We start from the raw sequence: 21,349 nt of genomic DNA, 5'->3' as shown, positions 1-21,349 counted from the left end.
TCAGAGGTCAATTTATAGCAATAGATGCACACATCAAAAAAGAAGAAAGGGACAATATCAAAGCATTAGCTGCACAACTCAAACAAATAGAAAGAGAGCAGCAAAAGAAGCCCACAGCCATCAGAAGAAAGGAAATAATAAATTTCAGAGCAGAAATAAATGAAATAGAGAATAGAAAGAATTAAAAAAAAAATAAAGTTGATTCTTTGAAAGGATCAACAAAATCAACAAATCACTGGCCAAATAGACAAAAGAAAAACACGAGAAGGTGCAAATAACCCAAATAAGAAATGAAATGGGGAACATTAGAATAGACCCAACTGAAATAAAAAGGATTATAACAGAGTGTTATGAAAAACTATACACCAACAAATTTGAAAACCCAGAGGAAATGAACAAATTTCTAGAAACACACAACTTACCCAAACTAACACAAAATAATGTTGACAATCTAAACAGACCCGTAACAAGAGACGAGATTGAAAAGGTAATTAAAAAAAAACTTCCAACAACAACAAAAAAAAGCCCTGGCCGAGATGACTTCACTGGAGAATTCTACCAAACATTCAAAAATGAGCTTACACCAGTACTACTCAAACTATTTCAGAATATAGAAAAGGAAAGGATACTTCCAAATTCATTCTGTGAAGCCAGCATAACCCTGATAATAAAAGCAGGCAAAGATGCCACGAAAAAAGAAAATTCCAGACCAATAAGTATCACAAATATAGATGCAAAAATTCTCAATAAAATTTTAGGCAATAGAATTCAACATCATGTCAAAAAAATAATACACCACAACCAAGTAGGATTCATACCAGGCATGCAAGAGTGGTTCAACACTAGAAAATCAATCAAGGTAATCCATCACACAAATAAAAGGAAAGAAAAGAATCACATGATCATCTCAATCGATGCAAAAAAGGCATTAGACAAAGTCCAACACCCATTCCTGATTAAAAAAAAAAAAAAACTCTCAGTAAAATAGGTATAGAAAGAAAATTTCTCAATATAATAAAGGGCATCTTAAATTTTTTTTTTTTATTTTTTTATATAAAACTAATGGCCAACATCATTCTTAATGGAGTGAGGCTGAAAACATTCCTATTGAGAACAGGAACAAGACAAGGATGCCCTTTATCTCCACTCCTATTTAACATTGTGCTGGAAGTCCTAGCTAGAGCAATAAAGCAGGAAAAAGAAATAAAGGGCATCCAAGTTGGTAATGAAGAAGTAAAACTGTCCCTAATTCCAGATGATATGATACTATACATAAAAAACCCACCCAGTGCCGTCGAGTTGATTCTGACGCATAGCAACCCTGTAGAACAGAGTAGAACTGCCCCATAGAGTTTCCAAGGAGCTCCTGGTGGATTTGAACTGCCGAAAACCCAAAAGACTCCACAAGAAAACTGCTGGAACTAACACAAAGGTATGCAGAGTAGGAAGATACAAAATAAATGTACAAAAATGAGTCATATTCCTATACACCAAAGAAAAGAATGATGAAAAGGAAATTAGGAAAGCCATACCACTTATAAAAGCCCCTAAACAAATAAAATACTTAAGAATAAATCTAATCAAGGACTTAAAAAGCCTATACAAAGAAAACTACAAAACTACTGCAAGAAACCAAAAGAGATCTACATAAATGGAAAAACATACTGTACTTTTGGATAGGTAGACTCAACATTGTGAAAATGACATTTCTACCCAAAGCTATTAAAAAATACAATGCAATCCCAATCCAAATTTCAACAACATTCTTTAAAGAGATGGAAAAACTTATCATTAACTTTATATGGAATGGGAAGAGGCCCCGGATGAGTAAAAAAACCACTGCCATCTACTGAAGAGGATGAATAAAATAGGAGGACTCACACTACCTGACTTCAGAAACTAATATATAGCTACTGTAGTCAAAACAGCTTTGTATTGGTACAATGACCAATACGTTGACCAATGTAACAGAATTGAGAACCCAAAGTTGATAAAATGAGGAAAAGAGTCTTTTTAACAAATGGTTTTGGCAATACTGGATGTCCATCTGCAAAAAAATGAAACAGGACCCATACTCCTCATCATACACAAAAACTAACTGAAAGTGGATCAAAGACCTAAATATAAAGCCACAAACTACAAAGTTCATAGAAGAAAAAATATTATCAATACCAGAAACCCTAATACATGGCATTAACAGGATAGAAACCATAACCAACAACACACAAACTCCAGAAGATAAACTAGATAACTGGGAACCCCTAAAAATTAAATGCTAATGCTCATCAAAAGACTTCACCAAAGGAGAATCTACAGGCTGAGAAAAAATGTTTGGCTACTAAATCTCTAATCTCTAAAATCCACAGGAAAGCCAGCTCCTCTACAACAAAAAGACAAATGATCCAATTCAAAAATGGGCAAAGGAAATGGACAGACACTTCACCAAAGAAGACATTCAAGTGGCTACCAGACACATGAAAAGATGCTCACCATCACTAGCCATTAGACAGATGCAAATCAAAACCACAATGAGATACCATCTCACCCCAGCATTACCAGCAGGATTAAAAAAAATAATAATAATAACAAATGTTGGAGAAGCTGCAGGGAGATTGGAACTCTTATGCACTGCTGGTGGGAATGTAAAATGATACAACCATTTTGGAAAATGATATGAGGTTTCCTTAGAAAGCTAGAAATAGAAATACCATAAGCTTCAGCAATCCCACTCCTAGGAATATATGCTAGAGAAATGAGTCATCACAGAAATAAACATATGCACATCCATGTTCATTGCAGCATTGTTCACAACGGCAAAAAGATGGAAACAACCTAGATGCCCATCAACAGATGCATGGATAAATAAACTATGGTACATACATACAATGGAGTATTATGTAATGATAAAGAACAATGATGAATCTGTGAAGCATCTCATAACATGGATGAATCTGGAGGGCATTATGCTGAGTGAAATAAGTCAATCATGAAAGGACAAATATTGTATGAGACCATTACTGTAAACACTCACAGAAAGGTTCACACACAAAAAGAAACTATCTTTGATGGTTATGGGGGAGGGGAGTGTTGGGGATAGGAAAACACTAAATAAGACAATAGATAAGTGGTAACTTTTGCGAAAGGTAAGACGGTGCACAATTCTGGGGAAGCCAGCACAACTTGTACAAGGCAAGGTCATGGAAGTTCCATAGACACAACCAGACTCACTGAGGGATCGATTTGCTGGGCTGAGGGCTGTGGGAACCATGGTCTCGGGGAGCATCTAGCTCAATTGGCATAACATAGTTTATAAAGAAAATGTTCTACATTCTACTTGGGTTAGTAGTGTCTGAGGTCTTAAAAGTCTGTGTGCGGCTATCTAAGATACTCCACTGGTCTCACCCCTTTGGTGCCACGGCATCCACAAGACCAAGTCTAGTACAAGGAAATGGTACCTGGCTACCACCACTGACTGTTCTGGCAAGGATCATAATACGGGGTCCTGGACAGAGCTGGAGAAAAATGTAGAAGAAAACTCTAACATCCCCCAAAAAAGACCAGACTTACTGGCTTAACACAGACTGGAAAAACCCTGGGAATATGGCCCCCAGACACCCTTTTAGTTCAGTAATAGGGTCACTCCCGAGGTTCACCTTTCAGCTGAAGATTAGACAGGCCCATAAAACAAAACAAGACTAAAGGGGCACAACAGCCCAGGGGCAAGGACTAGAAGGTAGAAGTGGATAGGAAAGCTGCTAATAGGGAAACCAAGCTCGAGAAAAGGGACTGTTTACATGTCATATAGTTGTTAACCAATGTTGTAAAATAATAAGTGTACTAACTGTTTCATGAGAAGCTAGTTTGTTCTGTAAATGTTCATCTAAAGTACAATAAAAACGCACACACAATAAAATAGGAGAAAATAATCAAAACATAAAAAGCTCATAAACAGATGGTAGTTGTAAAATGTAGGGGTTTTCCAAATAAATGCAAACAGATAAAATTTTTCTGTTATAGATCACACTGGATTTTTAAAAACCTAGTTATATTCTGGTCAAAATAGACCACATCTAAAACTTTGTTGTTGTGTGCTGTCTAGTTGATTCAGACTCATAGCAACCCCATGTGACAAAATATAACTGTCCCATAGAGTTTTCTTGGCTGTAATCTTTACAGAAGCAGATTCCCAGGTGTTTGTTCCATGGAGCCACTCGGTGGATTTGAACCACCAACCTTTTGCCTAGTAGCTAAAAGCTTAACAGTTGTGCCATCAGGGTTCCTTACACCTAAAAACTTAAAATACAAAAAAAAAGGAAAATATATTATATATACACTTTCCAAAAGATTGTAGATGTAGTTATATTAATATCAAAATTGCTTTTAACCCAGCATTACCAAAAATAAAAAGATCACTAAAAAGCAATAAAAAAGTTTCAATCCACTAGAAAGCTATAATAGTTCTACATGTGAATGCAGCTATACCATCTTTGTAAGCCTTATAAAGCAAATTTTGACACTATTATAAGAAGAAATTTTAAAAAAATCTATCATCATAGGGAAAGATTTTATTCCCAATGGTTTAGAAATAGACATTTCACAAACATAATATAGCTGTAGCATATAAAATATTGGAGCAGAAAAGTCAACAAACTTGATATAATGGTCATATATAGCATTTTTTAATCCAACAATTAGAGACTACATAATTTTTTCAAGCATATAAATATCATATTTGAAAATTAAACATGTTAGGACTTGAAACTAGCCTCAAAATTTTTCAAAAGATTCTTATTATACAGACCATATTACAAGTAAACTGGAAATTAAAAAAAAAAAGTGAACTAGCCAATCCCATGAAGTATGTTGATTGCATTATTGGTCCCTTCCCTTCCCTGCCCCCCACTTTCCTGTATCCATGCCCTAATTGTGAAATTATGTCTATGCCTTTCTTTTTTTTTTTATTAGACCTCGGCTTACCATGAGAACATTCCAAAGCCAGCCTGCTAAATAGATCTGAGTGATACATGGAGAAAGCCAAGGCATCCTACACCAGTAGACTCCTGTCATGGATTGAATTATGTTCCCCCAAAAATGTGTGTTTCAATTTGGTTGGGCCATGATTTCTAGCATTGGGTGGTTGTCCTCCATTTTGTGATTGTAATTTTATGTTTAAAAAGATTAGGGTGGGATTGTAACACCACATTTACTCAGGTCACCTCCCTAAACCAAAGTAAAAAGAGTTTCCCTGGTATGTGGCCTGTACCACCTTTTATCTCTCAAGAGGTAAAAGGAAAAGGAGCCAAGCAGAGAGTGGGGAGGACTTCATTCCACCGTGAAAGCAGCACCAGGAGCAGAGCACATCCTTTGGACATGGGGTCCCTGTGCCTGAGAAGCTCCTCAACCATGGGAAGATTGAGGACAAGAGCCTTCCTCCAGAGGTAAGACAGAGACAGAGACAGAGAGAGCTTCCTCTGGAGCCTATGCCCTGAATCTGGACTCATAAGCTACTAGACTGTGAGAAAGTAAATTTCTCTTTGTTAAAGCCATTCATTTGTGATATTTCTGTTATAGCAGTACTAGATGACTAAGACAACTCCCAAACACTGAGAAAGCCCAGGCAAAAGGCAAGAATCACACACATTGGTTTCAGTCGAATAAACAAGGTCATTTGAGAAACGAACTACCCTGAAACCTACAGAAACATGAACAATAATAAATGACTATTGTTTGAGTCATTGAGTGTGGGCTGGTTTGTTACAAAACATTATTGCCATAATAGCTAACTGGTATACTCTCTTAGATTTAAAAATTGAAAAAGACATTTCATCAATCTTTGCCAAAAAAAAAAAAAAAGAGAAAATACTTAGAATTAGAAGTTATAAAAAATACTATAAATAAAAACTTGTGGAATACAGTATGTATGGCATCTAAAATCAATTTATAGCTTTCAAAAATTTTTAGAAGAATGTCTTCAACAAATTAGAAGAAGAACCCAGCCAGACAAGAAAAAATAATAATATAATCAATAAAGAGAAGATGGTAATGAAATAGAAAAAAAAAAAAAGCCCAATTCAACAGATTATTTTTTACCTGTTTCCCTCCCCCACCCCCCACCCCCCTATTTTTTCCCTATTTGCTCCTTTTCCAAGGCTGGGAGAATGGCTCAGGGTGCATACCTTTTCCTACTTCCGGGCCAGGGAAAGCAGCTATCACTGAAGCCTGTTCGGGATCCAGTGCAGAATGTGGAGGAATCAGGTAAATGGGAGAGAATTTTTTCCTAAAGGGGTGTTTATTGATTTGCATCGAAGTTTAGCTGCATGTACTTATCTTTTGACAATTGAGCGCCACCTTTCACTGACTCTGGAGGCGTAAGTGGACTCTCCACCTCTCAGTCTCCCCCAATGTGGAAAACATGTCCCAAACAGTGGTGCTTGCCTCATTGCACTCGCCCCAGCCAATGTGGCCTGCAGGGTGCCAGTTCCTACTGGGTCACGTCTGGCAACTCCTCGCTGCTTCTGAATCATATCTCCCCCGCCCTGCCACTGAGTCCAACTCCTCAACCTTGCCCTTGATGTTCAGGGCTCCCAGACTGTCATATATAGTCGATTCACTTGCTTATCCTGGTCTTTGTTGTAAAAGGGACCACAGGAAGCATCTGACTACTATGCCATCTTGACCCTGCCTCTACCTCAAGCACAGATTTGATGCATTTAAGCACAAATGACCAAAGACCAGACAAGTTTTGGGGTGACGTCAAGGACATTCTATGTGAAGAAAGCAAAAGGTCATTAAAAAGACAAGAAAGAAAGAAGAGACCAAAAGGGATGTTAGAAGAGACTCTGAAACTTGCTCTTGAAAGTCAAGTAGCTAAAGCAAATGGAAGAAATGATGAAGTAGAAGACTGAACAGACTATTTCAAAGGGCAGCTTGAGAAGACAAAGTATTCTAAGGAAATGTGTGAAGGCCTGGAGTTAGAAAACCAAAATTCAAGAACAAACTCGGAATTCCTCAAGCTGAAAGCACCGAAGAAAAAATTCAAGCCTCGAGTTGCAGTATTGAAGAATTCCATACGCAAAATATTGAACGACACAGGAAACAACAGAAGATGATGGAAGGAATACAGAGAGTCACTGTACCAAAAAGAATTGGTCTATGTTAAACCATTTCAGGAGGCATCATATAATTAAGAACTGATGGTAACGAAGGAAGGACTCCAAGCTGCTCTGAAGGGAATGGCAAAAAACAAGGCTCCAGGAATTGATGGAATACCAATTGAGATGTTTCAACAAATGGATAAAGTGCTGGAGGTGTTCACTTGTCTATGTCAAGAAATTTGGAAGACAGTTATGTGACCAACTGACTGGAGGAAATCCATACTTGTGTCCATTCCAAAGAAAAGTAATCCAACAGAAAGCAAAAATTATCAAAGAATATCACTGACAACACATACAAGTCAAATTTTGCTGAAGATCATTCAAAAACAGTTGCAGTCCTTCATCGATAGGTAAGTGCCTGAAATTCACGCTGGATTCCTAAAAGGGTGTGGAACAAAGGATATCATTGCTCATGTCAGACGGATCTTGGCTTAAAAGGAGAGAATACCAGAAAGATGTTAACTGTGTTTTATCTACTACACAAAGTTATCTCCTATGCAAAGTTATTCAACTGTGTGCATCATAAAAAAAATATGGATAACATTGCCAAGAATGGGAATTCCAGAACACTTAAAATGTGCTCCTGTGGAACCTGCACATAGATAAAGAGGCAGTCATTCCAGCAGAACAAGGGATACTGCCTGATTTAAAATCAAGAAGGGTATGCATCAGGGTTGTATCCCTTCATTATACCTATTCAATCCGTTTTCTGTTCACATAATCTGAGAAGCTAGACTACATGAAGAATGTGACATCAGGATTGGAGGAAGACTCATTAATGATGTGCAATATGCAGATGATACAACTTTCCTTGCTGAAAGCCAAGAGGACTTGAAGCACTTACCGATGAAGATCAAAGACTACAGTCTTCAGTATGGGTTACACCTCAATATAAAGAAAACAAAAATCTTCACGAATGGGCCAATAAGCAACATCATGATAGACAAAGAAAAGCCTGAAGTTGTCAAGGCTTTCATTGGTTCGTGATCAATACCCATGGAAACAGCAGTCAAGAAATTAAAAGGCATATTGCATGGGCAAATCATCCCAATGTGAAGATGGCGCAGAACCAGGCAGTGTTTTATTCTGTTGTGCATAGGGTTGCTATGAGTTGGAATTGACTCGACGGGACCTAACAACAACAAATGTCTGATAAAAGGCACCTATCGAAAGCCCCCATCAAACATAACTTTTTATGTTGAACTATTGACAGTATTTCCATTAAAGTAGGCACAAGTCAATAATATACAGTAATGACAAATTTAATTCAACCACGTTTTCAACCACTGCAGCTAAACAAGGAAAAAAAAAAAAAAAAAAACTAGAACAAAGTCAATCTAGGAGGTCTGTCTATATATTTATATATATATTTTAAATTATATAAAATTATATGACTGCCACATAGCAAATCTCCCCAAATATACAGATAAATCATTAAAATAAATAGAGACTTGGTAATGTTGTTGGATACAAAAACAATATGAAATAGCAATTGCAATTTCTATGCACTGGCAACAATCCTAAAATTTAATTTAAAAATGTGTATTACAACTTACAAAAAAAGTTGAGATAAGAATCAAATGTGTGATTGTATTATGAAATTCAAAAATGTAAACAATAATATGTGGAGGGAATCATTTTTAGGTAGTAGAACTACAAAAATAAGCAAAGGAATGTTAACACCAAAGTCAGATTGTGGTTTTTACTAGAGGAAGTTTGCTTCTCACATATGGGCAAATACCTAATTCTTAACTAGGTTAGAGGGCCTGCATATATTCATTTTGTTGTTTCTTTCAACTGTACACTTATATTTTCTATACTTTTTTGTAAGTATTAATTTTTAAAGGTTGTATAAAATATTTTAAGTGTAGTATAAAGTATTTCAAACCTTTGAAATTCAATTGGTGGACTTAAAAAAGAATTTTAAAACACAAAAAAAGGCTTATATACCCTAAAATGTCAGAACAAATACAAATCAGTAAGATAAACAGCCCAGTTGAAAGTAGAACAAATGATACTCTCAGGAACTGTCTGAAGATAAAAGCTATATAGTTAAAAACTTTAGAAGGGCAATATATGGCATAGATATATGTACAAAGAGTTCACTGCAACACTTTTTGCAGTAGCAAAGGAGTGGAAGAACCAAAGGAGTTCTCAGCAAAAGGCTAAACAATTTGTTAGATCCATACAAGAAAATATTATTAAGTATAGAAAATGCCATAGATTTAAAATACTAATGTGAAGTTATTTAGATCTATATTAGGTGAAAGACAGAGGTAGAAGTGAATACTTAGAAATTGTGCCTATATAGTTAAAAAAAAAGACATACGCACACACCAATGTTTAATAACGCATACACAATACCTTGATGTGAAGACAAGAAATGTTAATAGTGCTTATGTAGAAAGAATGGAAAGCACATCACCTTTTCATTTTGTATTCTTTAGCTTCGTTTGAATTTTTTAACTATGCATATTTGTTATTTTTATTATGACATTACAAATGAAATAATACTAACATCACATTCAGATTTGCCTATTAAGAACATGGCAAAATATAGAAATGAAAATCAAGGAGAGTATTTACAACAAGAAGAAAACCTGACAAAGACGATTGAGTCAAAATTTTGCCACAGATCCTAAGGACTTCATTAATCCAACAGTATTTATACATAGAAAAGCCTATACTTTTATTCTCTATTCTTACATAATATAACAATACCATTCTGTCCTTTCCCATAGTAAATTATTGTTTGGAACCAGAAAATCATCCTCAATTTTCAGAATAAAGAGAAAGTAGATAGGTTTTTAGAAAAGATAAGTATGCAGAACACATTATTTCTTTAAATTTGCTATTCTTTGGTAACCTTAACATCTATTGTAGGTCAATCAATAGAGCAATGGCCAAACAAATCTCAAAAGTTCCCACTTGTTTAATTTTTCACAATACCTTCATTGCTTGCTGGCTAATGGAAGAACATTTATATCTCAGCTGTGGATTGACCCATAAATTGGCAGCTAAAGTTATTGCAAAGAGTAACCTTCAGTTCTGAAAACTAAACCAACAGGCGGTAAAGTTGATTGAAGTTTCCAAGGTTGGATTATCTAGCTAGTGCCACACTTCCACATCAGAGCAAAAGACTGGGAATTCTTGTCCTTGGCTGTGTTACAGAAGTCAAACCCTAGGACCCATGGCAACTATGCAGTCGTGAAAAGAAAGAACTCCTTGGAGAAAACATGACATTCTATTAGGGCTCACTTTGGAAACTTTAATTAATCTCATAAAACATGTTTGTTGCTGTTAGGTGCCATCGAGTCGGTTCCACCTCATAGTGACCCTATAGGACAGAGTAGAACTACCCCATGGGGTTTCCAAGAAACAGCTGGTGGATTTGAAGTACCAACTTTTTGTTAGCAGATGAGCTCTTAACCATTACACTTTAGGATTCTTAATTATAATTTACCAAATCTGCAAAGAATAAAAGTCTCCCCTGATATTTTCAGGAGTAGAAATAGGTAAGATACCAAGAAAAAGAAGTTATTTTAAACTCAACGAACCAATAAAGAAAACTGTCTTCTAAGAGACGTGGCATGATTTATACTAAAAACACTTAACTGGAATGAGGCTAGATCATGGTGAAGAAAAAACATGTGCAAGTTTTCCAGGTTGTGTATGTGCTTTGTGCTGTTAAACATTGGATCTCTTTGTTTAATGGAGCAGTTTAAGGACTTCCTAGATATGCAAAATTAGCCCCAGCATTTATTTGAGTAGTGGTTACAGAGTTCTCAACTATGTATGTCACATACTAAGGTTTTTCAATAGATGCATTGTTTTACAGAACTAAAGCTAAGGATTTTTGAAATGATTTCCTTTGAATATTTGTTCTGTGAAACAATCCATCTATTGGAAAACAAATAAGTTAATATTTTTAGTGCTTAATATATTTTGCTTGTTATTTTATATTTCTGTGTAACTTGCAAAGATAGAGTAAATTGACAGATTCAAATGACTGCTGGGTATATAAAAATTGCAAAACAATACCACTCTTTAGCAGAAATTTCAAGCAAGTAAAAATAGGTGGAATATGTATAAATCACTGAGGTTAAAAAATCTAATATTGTAACACTTTGAGACACAAAGTCTTTTAAAATTGTCTACTTAATTTTTCAAGTTTTTGTATAATACTTCCCCAAGAAGTATAAAGCATCCTAGGAAATTTTCAGTGACCAGATATGATGAAAAGCCCATATAGGACTTTTTTAACTTTCATCCCAAAGTCATGAGAGCAAAAAGAATGCCAGGTACCCAGCTACAATAGGAATGGTACAAAATCGAGAATAATAATCCGTGACTTTCAAAATTTGTGAAGCAACATTCAGGTAATGTAAGGAATGCACCAAATTCAATCTCACTGTTAAAACATATTTGTCTGGTGTCGGGCAAGGAAGTTATCTTACTCTTAAAACACATATTACATTCTACCAAGGGTAAACTCAGCATATTAGCTTATTTGTGACATCTTATACCTGACAAATAACACATTATTCTTTGGACTAACATATATATATATTTGTTTATGTTTTCTTTTATTTTTGTTAACAATCTATTAAATATCAAGGTACCTTAGAGAAATGGTTAGATGGCTGTAAAGAAAGACTAACTTTGGCAAAGGATTTCTTGTCTCCCGTGCTTGAAATGGGACCTTGGTGGTACAGTAGTTAAGAACTCAGCTGCTAACCAAAAAAAGGTCAGCAGTTCGAATCCACCAGCTCCTCCCCAGAAACCGTATGAGGCCGTTCTACTCTGTCCTTTAGGGTCGCTATGACTCCCGATAAGCAATGGGTTTTTTGGCTGGTACTTGAAATAGTTACCATTAACCAGTTCATTGATATGACTTGTAGATTTTTATGTAGAAGACAGGTTTTAAAAAAAATGTATTTCCTTCATTTACCTAGACTTTTCTTAAACCTCCAATGTTTCTTTTGATAACTAGTTGAGAATAAAAAGCAGAATCTCTTACCTAGTGCTTCACTATAAAACTGGTCCCAAAACCGAGTGTCAAACTGCTGGAGCCAGAAGTCAAACAAAAGTGAAAACATTACATTTTTCACCCTTTCCAAAAAGGTCATTCTGTCTGTTAGTCTCCCCATGGGAACAGGTACATAGGAAGGTGGAGATGGAAGTTTTGCACAATTTTTCTCCATTGTACCACCCATCGAGAACCTCAGCGTATGCACAAAAGGGACTGCAAGCAACTCAGCTATCAGATCTCCACAGGGCACCACAGGGTCTATAATCATTATATTGTAGTTGGCCTCCTTGAGCTTCTTCATGAGTGTCTGATTGTAGATCACATTCTCACACAGATGTTTCAGATATGCAGTTGATCGAAGAAAAACGTCCTGCATTTTTTTCGCTGATTGCCAGGATGACAAGTTTGGCATAACATTAACAGCTAACTCCAAGAAGTCATTTAGCAAATCCTCCACAGTTTCTCTGCCTATTTCCATAAAGATCACTTCAAAGTTCACTGTAGAAGGTTGGTAGTAGTCAACAAAGAAAATGTGTGAAGGAGTTAACACCATCACCTCGTGGCCCCTGTCAGCGAGTTCCTCCAGAATGGTCTTTATGTTGAGCCAATGACTCATGTCAGAGGGCCACACCAGGACTTTCCCGCAGTTTCCACAACCAGTCCAGCACAGCTGCAGCAGCAGAAGTGCCGAAACCCATTTCTCAGGCACCATGACAGCACTTGCCTCACACACTGCCCTGAGGGGTTTGAGTGTTTGCCAGGCACAAAGTAGAAATGGCAAGTTAGATAAAGAACAAGTTAAACATTAATTTCTAGAAATAAGAAATGATGTCTTCATGTGGCAGACTCTGTCAATGCTGTTGACTGGGCACAGTGTTACATAATATATCCTTGAGGGGGAAGAGAAATATTCAAAATTTAAGAGGAAAATGGTTCTAGCATTCTAGGAGTTCTGGTTTAAGTATGTTAGAGAATAATGACATTTTTTAATTTGATGATTTCTAAATAAAATAGATGAACCAATCTAAGATAATTAAATTCAGTATATACTATGGTTTATTTATGGAATATAATGACAGATAACTTGGGAAAATGTAAATGTATAGTTTTTGCCACCAGTTTGCTTACACACTACACTAGCATATTAATAAGACATATGCTTCACATTATAACTGGATGAATGTTCAGTTATAATTTTATACAAATAGTATTCAAAGGATACAGTGTTTCAGGACCACAAAGGAATAAGTTGTCACTCATATGTGAAGAGGGTTAGAGGAAAACTTCTTGAATAGCAGGAGGCATTTGAACTGAGCCTAGGAGCAAAGGAGGGTACTCAAGGTGAATGGAAGAACATGAGGAAAAAAGTGGACAGTTATTGGTGAAAATGTACAAAGTAGAGACCCAGGTAAAGTGCAAAAAAAAAAAAAAAGTGTTAGTTAAATTAGGATGCCTTGGAAAAACTTGAATGCTATGCTCTACATTCAATTTTAATCTTCACAAAAGGTGTTCATTCAAACTTTCAAGTCATGTTCAGAAGAAGATCATATTTGCTCTTTAATAAAACTATTCTGGCATTTAAACAGGAATTCAGTTGTAGCGAAAAGAGAGTAAAAGTAGGGTAAAGTGTTAAAAATGTATTTTAGGAAAGCAAGTTTAGATAAGAGTGTCAGCAATTATATAATGTTGGTTTCTGAAAGGAAAGTGTAGAATAAGAATTGTTATGCCTAATGAGAAATTATAAATAGTTGAAAAACAAAGGAAGTGCTTCAGCTTCTAGTTTGAATAACCAGGGTGTGACAATGACTGTAGTAAAGACATGAAACACAAATGGAGGAGCAGTTAAGGAAAGTGTTTTTTTTTTGTTTTTTTTTTTTATACCTACAGTGATGAGATAATGATAGACATGTCTATGGAGATATTTGGGTATTTTGAATCTGTGGGAGTAGTAGGGTTAAAAAATGTAAATTTAACTTTCAGTCATCCACGCATTTTTTTAGCCCAATTTATATTCTACTCCAAATCCCCAACAAATAATTTTGAGAACTTTATTACTATATTCCAGTTCCTATGCCCAGACCATAGAAAGACAAATAAAATACAATTCCAATGCAAAATGAGTTCATCAATTATTAGAGAAAATAAGTCAAATAACTAACCCTTATTCTGTAAACATAAGGGATCCTGCCATGATTTTGACACTGTGTAGGAAAAAAAAAATCTTCCCTCAGAATTCTTAACACAAAATAGCCCTGTGCAATAAGGAACAACATGAATCTAATCCCCTAAATGTGGATTTTCATCCAGTACTCACACAATCCCGCTTCTTCATCTTTATTGCCAGCTGCCCTCATGGTAGTCTTTCTGTGACCCTAGCCACAAGGACTAGCTCAGATCACTCATGTTAAAGGACACCATTCTTCAGACTGCTAAACAGACAGATGCTACACAATACCCCAAGCTTCTGACCTGCTGGGTACAAATTCAGTGCTGGCTTCCCACTATCCCTTCAAGATGCCAGACAAAAGCTTGGCAGTCCACATAACACACTTACTTTCTGACCCATTGGTTCCCACTGCCCCTTTGAGTTAGATAATTTGCTAGACTGACCAATAGAACTCATAGAGAATATACTACAGTTATGACTACTGATTTATTATAACCAAAGTGGATACAAGAAAATAGTGGAAGACTAGGATGATTTCCAAGGGATAAACTACCTTTCTGAGAGCAGATGTTCTCATTAACCAGGAAACCTTCTGAACTTTAGCGTTCCAGGCTTTTATAGGACTCATCGTTTGGTAATGATAGTCTACATCATGCCTCCCGAGACTAGTCAACATTGGGTCATCAGGTACTGCCTTTGACCATCCTCCGCTCATTAGCCTCAGGTGTGGCCTGGCTCTCAAGGACCAAGAAGAAAGGCCAAAAATCTTTCAGCACCTCACAAGTCCTTATGTAGATTTGCGGTTAAAATTCAAACTAGAAAAGCCTCTTTGGGGAAATTTTGACCCTAACTCCAAAGACTTCCCATAGATGAAAGTCCACTGTAATTGTTCCTGTTCCAAGGTAACAAAGCTTCATGACTCCAAATGGGAAAAGGTAACAGAGACTAGAAATATTTACTGAATGATTTAAAATATTAGAATGTTTTAAAATGAAATACTAAGTTTCTCTGTTTGATATATTTAAATATTTGAAACCTAAACCTGAAAATATCAGCAATGAACAAGAAATTTAAAAAAAAATGAAAATTTGCTGAAGCACCCAAGAGAATTTCTAGAAAAAAAAATTAACAAATGAAATTTAAAACTCAATGGAGTAGGTTTGAGTTAATATGGTGACTTAGATGCACCATAATGACATTCTCCTACAACAAAGACTATAGAAACTAAGGGAAACAGATATAAATAATGACCTCTGAACCCAGAACATCAAATGGAAGCTTGAAGAATTGGACCTAGCACTGAATGAAATGAGAGAGAGAACAAAAACAGTAGGAACACAGAGATCTACGTAACATCTGTGCTTTGCCTCCTGGCCTGATGCACCATGGCGATTTGGGGACAGCAGCAAGCAGCACCCCTGGGTGATGTGCTCAGAAAATCAACTTCACAGAAAACACAACCTGAGGCACAGATACTGTGTAAACAAACCTGGGAAAAAAAACGAAGTGAGACGATGCATGACTAGTCTCAACAAGCCCAAGAGGAGGATGTGTGGGAGTTCCATAGCCTTGAAACTAGAGAATCACAGCAAAGTGATACAAGAGCACAGTCAGTTGGACTGAATCATTGGAGTCTCAGGATGGGGAATAGATAAGACAGGAAGTGCACATCTGCAGAGAGGCAAAGGGAAAGTTCAGTAGGCAGGTGAGAGCTCCAGTGTCTCTGGTAAGTGCAGCAAAGGAAGGGAGCTAGAAACTAGTGATGGGACTACTTTTTGAACAGTAAAGCTGTACGGTAACAATTAGAAGCCCCCTCCCAGCCATCCCCATGTTGACATCCCTTCCCCTCTCTTTTAAATAGGCTCCACCCACCAACCAGCCACATAGGCTAGTGGCACACTCATCAACTAGATTCAGTGACTGGCTGTGAAGCCTGCAGGAGCTCTAGTGCCTCACTCACCCTGTTCCCCACTGTCTGCAATGATACGCAGCTCACATCCTACCTGATCCTGAAGGCTGTATGTGCTTGTGCTGAGCTTTTGAGTACTTTTCCCCTCCGCTGTGATATCAATCCATGCAGGTGCAGAGGGTCTGCATTGCCCATTGGGGTAGCATTGCTTCCCTCTGACTATGACGATGACCCATCCTACTCCCCAGAGTCTGCACTAATTACTTATACTGGGGTAGAAAGACCACTCTGTCCCTCAAGAGTTGCCAAAGAATCTTGACCACCTGACATTTGGTGCATTGCATTGGGGGAGGGATCTCCTCTTGCACTTCCATGCAGTTCTCTGAGGGAAGACATATGTTTCTAACAACAGAAGACTCCTGTGTGTGGGTGATCCACCATACCCACCAGTTAGAGGAAATCACACCCAGTCAACCAGCAGTACCAAATCAGACATAAACAGTATCACAAGACAACAACAATTAAAATTATACAAAGGAAAGTAGGAGATATAAAGATAAAGGGAAGAAGCTCCTGATATATCAAAATGAAATAAACAAAAAATAAAGACAAGCATACAATCAATACACAAAAATACAAATAAATAAAACCTTAATGCCTCGAAGACAGCAGTCAATTACAAACCAAACGAAAACTCAGGAAAAGATGCCTCAAGCAAATGAACAAAATAAGGGACAGAAGGGCTCTCTAAGGAAGAACTGATAATGGAACTACCTAACAAAGACTTCAAAAAACTAGTATTAAGGCTTCTCAAAGAAATCAAGCAAAACCCAGAAAAAAACCCTAGAAGAATTCAGGACTAAAATACAAGAACAAAACAGCAAACTCAATGAAGAAATAGAATCCTTAAAATAACAACTAGAAATTCAAAAGCTTAACAATAAAATAACAAAAATAAACAACTCAATGGAATGTCATAAAGTAGCATTGAAACAATGAAAGGGAGAATAAGCGAAATAGAGGATAAAACCCTTGATATTATTCTGTATGAGGAACAAGGAAAAAAAAAAGATTGAAGAAAAATGAAGAAAGCCTATGGGTTATGTGGGACTCCACTGTTGTTAGATACCTTCGAGTTGGTTCTGACTCATAGCCACCCTATGTACAACAGAACAAAACACTATTTGATACTGTGCCATCCTCACAATCATTGTTATGTTTGAGGCCATTGTTGTAGCCACTGTGTCAATCCATCTTGTTGAGTGTCTTCCTCTTTTTCACTGACACTACATTTTCACAAGCATGATGTCTTTCTCCAGGGACTGATCCCTCCTGATAACATGTCCAAAATATGTGAGACAAAGTCTCACCATCCTTGCTTCTAAGGAGCATTCTGGCTGTACTTTTTCCAAGACAAATTTGTTCATTCTTTTTGCAGTCTGTGATAGTTAAGATTATGTGTCAACTTGGGTGGGCCATGATTCTCAGTATTTTGGCAGTCATATAATGTGATCAGTTCCTTGTTGAAATTTGATACACAATCACCCCCATGATAGAATCTACCGAATGGTACCAGTGGGGGTGGGGTCTGTGGCAGTTCACTGCCCCCTCAGCCTTCATCCCGCCACCCTCTGTTGCCCTGGCTCTTCCTGCTTACTTTGCTTTTGTTTGTTCTAGATCCTGTAGCTGGCTCCTGTTCATCTGACCTCTGGTTCTTGGGACTTGATCTAGTAGCCTGCTTTCTATTTTGAGATTCATCAATCTTCACAGCCTGCTACAGCCCTGCTGTCCAGCCCACAGATCTTGGGTTTGCTATGTGAGTCAGGAGAATCCTCTTTCTTACCCCACTGACTTGGGACATTACAGCTTCTAAAAACCTCATGAGCCATTTCAATGATATAAATCTCTCTCTCTCTCTCTCTCTCTCTCTCTCTCTCTCTATAGTCCATGGTATATTCAATATTCTTCACCAACACCATAATTCAAAACCATTAATTCTTCTTTGGTCTTCCTTATTCTTTGCCCAGCTTTTTCAAGCATATGAGCCAATTGAAAACCACAGTGCTTAGGTCAGGCATACCTTAGTCCTCAAAGTGACATCTTTGCTTTTTAACACTTTAAAGAGGTCTTTTGCAGCAGATTTGGTGCACTAGAAATGGAACTACCTATGATCCAGTAGGAATCCCTGGTGGCATAGTCATTAAGAGCTACAGCTGCTAACCAAAAAGTCAGCAGTTCAAATCCATTAGGCACTCCTTGCAAACACTGTGGGGCAGTTCTGCTCTGTCCTATTGGGTCTCTATGTGTCAATCCAACTACTAGGTATATACTCTGGAGATCGAATAGAAGTAACACAAACAGATGTATGTACATAGATGTTCATTGCAGCAGTATTTACAATAACAAAAAGATGGAAACATCTTAAGTGCTCAACAGCAGAGGAATGGATAAACAAAATGTGGTACATACATACAATGGAATACTATGCAGCTATAAAGAATAATGAGAAATCCTTGAACAATAACATGGATGAACCTGAAGGGCATTATGCTGAGTAAAATAAGTCAATATCAAAAGGGCAAATACTGTATGATCTCACTTTTATAAAAATACAAAAATAGGTATATACGCAGAAGCCAACCTTCATGGGTGGTTGCCAGAGATGGGTGAGGGGCAAGAGGAGCAATCACTCTAGATAGTAGACATTTATTATTATTTTTTAAATTTTTTTACATCGATTATATAACGAAATGATAATATTTTTACTACATTGGGCTAAATAAAATATATTAAAAAAAAAAAAACCAGTGCCGTCGAGTCAATGCCGACTCATAGAGACCCTAAAGGACAGAGTAGAACTGCCCCATAGAGTTTCCAAGGAGCACCTGGCGGATTTGAACTGACTACAGTAAATTTTACCTGATTATTTTTAATTTTTTAATGTGGCTACGAAATCAAAACAATATCCATTGATGTCCAGTTGATTCTGACGCATAGGGACCCTGTATGACACAGTAGAACTGTCCCATATGGTTTCCAAGGAGTGGTTGGTGGATTTGAACTGCTGACTTTTTGGTTAGCATCCAAGCTTTTAACTACTGCTCTACTACGGCTACTAGAAAATTAGAATTACATACGTGGCTCTCATTTGTGGCTTGCTTCATTTTTTCTTTTTCTAACTGCTTTTTAAAATTGTGATTTAGATGATTTACAGAGCAAATTAATTTCTTATTAAACAATTAATATGCATATTGTTTTGTGACATTGGTTGCCAGCCCCATGATGTGTCAACACTCTCCCCTTTTTGAACTTGGGTTCCCCATTTCATTTCCTCCAGCTTTTCTGTCTCCTCTTGCCTTCTCGTCCTTGTTGCTGGGCTGGTGCGCCGTTTAGACTTATACACGTGGTTGAGCTACATGTATTATTGTTTGTTTTATGGGCCTATCTAATCTTTGGCTGAAGGGTGAACCTCAGAAGTGACCTCATTTCTGAGTTAATAGTGTGTCCAGGGGCCATATTTTTGGGATTTTTCTAGTCTCTGTCAGACCAGTGAGTCTGGTCTTCTTTGTGAGTTAGAATTTTGTTCTACATTTTTCTCCAACTCTGTCTGGGACCATCTGTTGTGATCACTGTCAGAGTAGTCAATTTTGCTAGCCCGGCATCACCTAGTAGTGCTGGACCCAGTCTGGTGGAGTCTGTGGCTGTTGTGGTCCATTAGTCTTTTGGACTAACCTTTCCCTTGTGTTTTTGGTTTTCTTCATCCTCCCTTGCTCCAGATGGGGTAGAACTAGTGGAGCATCTTAGATGACTGCTCACAAGTTTTTAAGACCTCAAATGCTACTCAACAAAGTAGGGTGTAGAACATATTCATCATAAACTATGTTATGCCAATTGAGCTAGATGTCCCCAGAGACCATGGTCCCTAGCCTCCAGCCAAATAATTTGGTCCCTCAGGGAGTTTGTGTGTGTCTATGAAGTTTCCATGACCTTGCCGTGGTAAAGATCTGCTGACTTCCCCAGTATTTTGTACTGTACTACCCTACACCGAAGTTAACACTTGTCTATTGCTTAGTTAGTATTTTTACCTTATCAACCCTTTCTTCTCTAGTAACCATCAACAGTTGTTTCTTTCTGTGTGTAAACCTTTTCATGAGTTTTTATAATAGTGGTCTCATATAGTAGTTGTCCTTTGTGACTGACTTATTTCACTCAGCATAATACCAGCCAGATTCATCCATATTTGCAATGTTTCACAGGTTCATCACTGTTCCTTATCACTGTTTAGTATTCTACTGTGTGTATGTACCATAGTTTGTTTACTCATTCATCTATTGTTGGGCACTTAGGTTGTTTTCATCTTTTTGCTACTGTGAACAATGCTGCAATGAACATGGGTGTGTATATGTCTATTCATGTAACAGGTTTATTTCTCTAGGATATATTCCTAGGAGTGGAATTGCTGTACCATATGGCATTTCTATTTCTAGCTTTTTAAGTAAATGTCGTTTTCCAAAATGGTTGTATCATTTTACATCCCCACAGCAGCACATAAGAATTCCAATCTCCCCACAGCCTCTCCAACATATGCTATTTTCTGTTTTATTAAATGTCAGGGTAAGATAGTATCTCATTGTAGTTTTGATTTGTATTTCTCTGATGGCTAGTGATCAAGAGCATTTCGTCATGTGTCTGTTAGCTGCCTAATTGTCTTCTTTGGTGAAGTGTCCTTTGCTCATTTTTTAATTGGACTGTTGTAGAGATGTTGGATTTTTGTAAGGATTTTAGAGATTTTTGCTCTTTCGGTAAAGTCTTTCAACGAGCATAAGTGTTTCATTTTTGAAAGATCCCGGTTCTCTAGCTTATTTTCTGGAGTTTTTGTGTTGTTACTTATGGTTTTTATCCTGTTAATGCCGTGTATTAGGGCCTCTAGCATTGATTCTATTTTTTTCTTCTATAATCTTTGCAGGTTTGGATTTTATATTTAGGCGTTTGATCCATTTTGAATTAGTTTTTGTGTATGGTGTGAAGTATGGGTCCTGTTTCATTTTTTTTGTTGTTTTTTTGGGTGCAGGTGTACATTCAGTTTT

At 37.0% G+C, this 21,349-nt stretch overlaps 1 protein-coding gene across 4 annotated transcripts in view; it reads right to left on the bottom strand.

Moving 5' to 3' along the window:
- Window positions 1–21,349, bottom strand: part of UGT2A2 (UDP glucuronosyltransferase family 2 member A2) — a 106,720-nt gene that overhangs the window by 25,544 nt on the left and 59,827 nt on the right. Inside the window, exon 2 of one of the 4 annotated variants that reach the window (XM_049886104.1) lies at window positions 12,175–12,822. The exons of the other annotated variants lie outside the window; for them this stretch is intronic. Within the exon in view, the coding sequence (XP_049742061.1) occupies window positions 12,175–12,822 (648 nt within the window). The remainder of the gene's footprint in view (window positions 1–12,174; window positions 12,823–21,349) is intronic. 4 annotated transcript variants of the gene reach the window in all.

The sequence above is a fragment of the Elephas maximus genome, chromosome 5 (genome assembly GCF_024166365.1).
Source record: "Elephas maximus indicus isolate mEleMax1 chromosome 5, mEleMax1 primary haplotype, whole genome shotgun sequence".
Classification (NCBI taxonomy): Eukaryota; Metazoa; Chordata; class Mammalia; order Proboscidea; family Elephantidae; genus Elephas; species Elephas maximus.
This window is presented reverse-complemented; position numbering and strand designations above follow the sequence as displayed.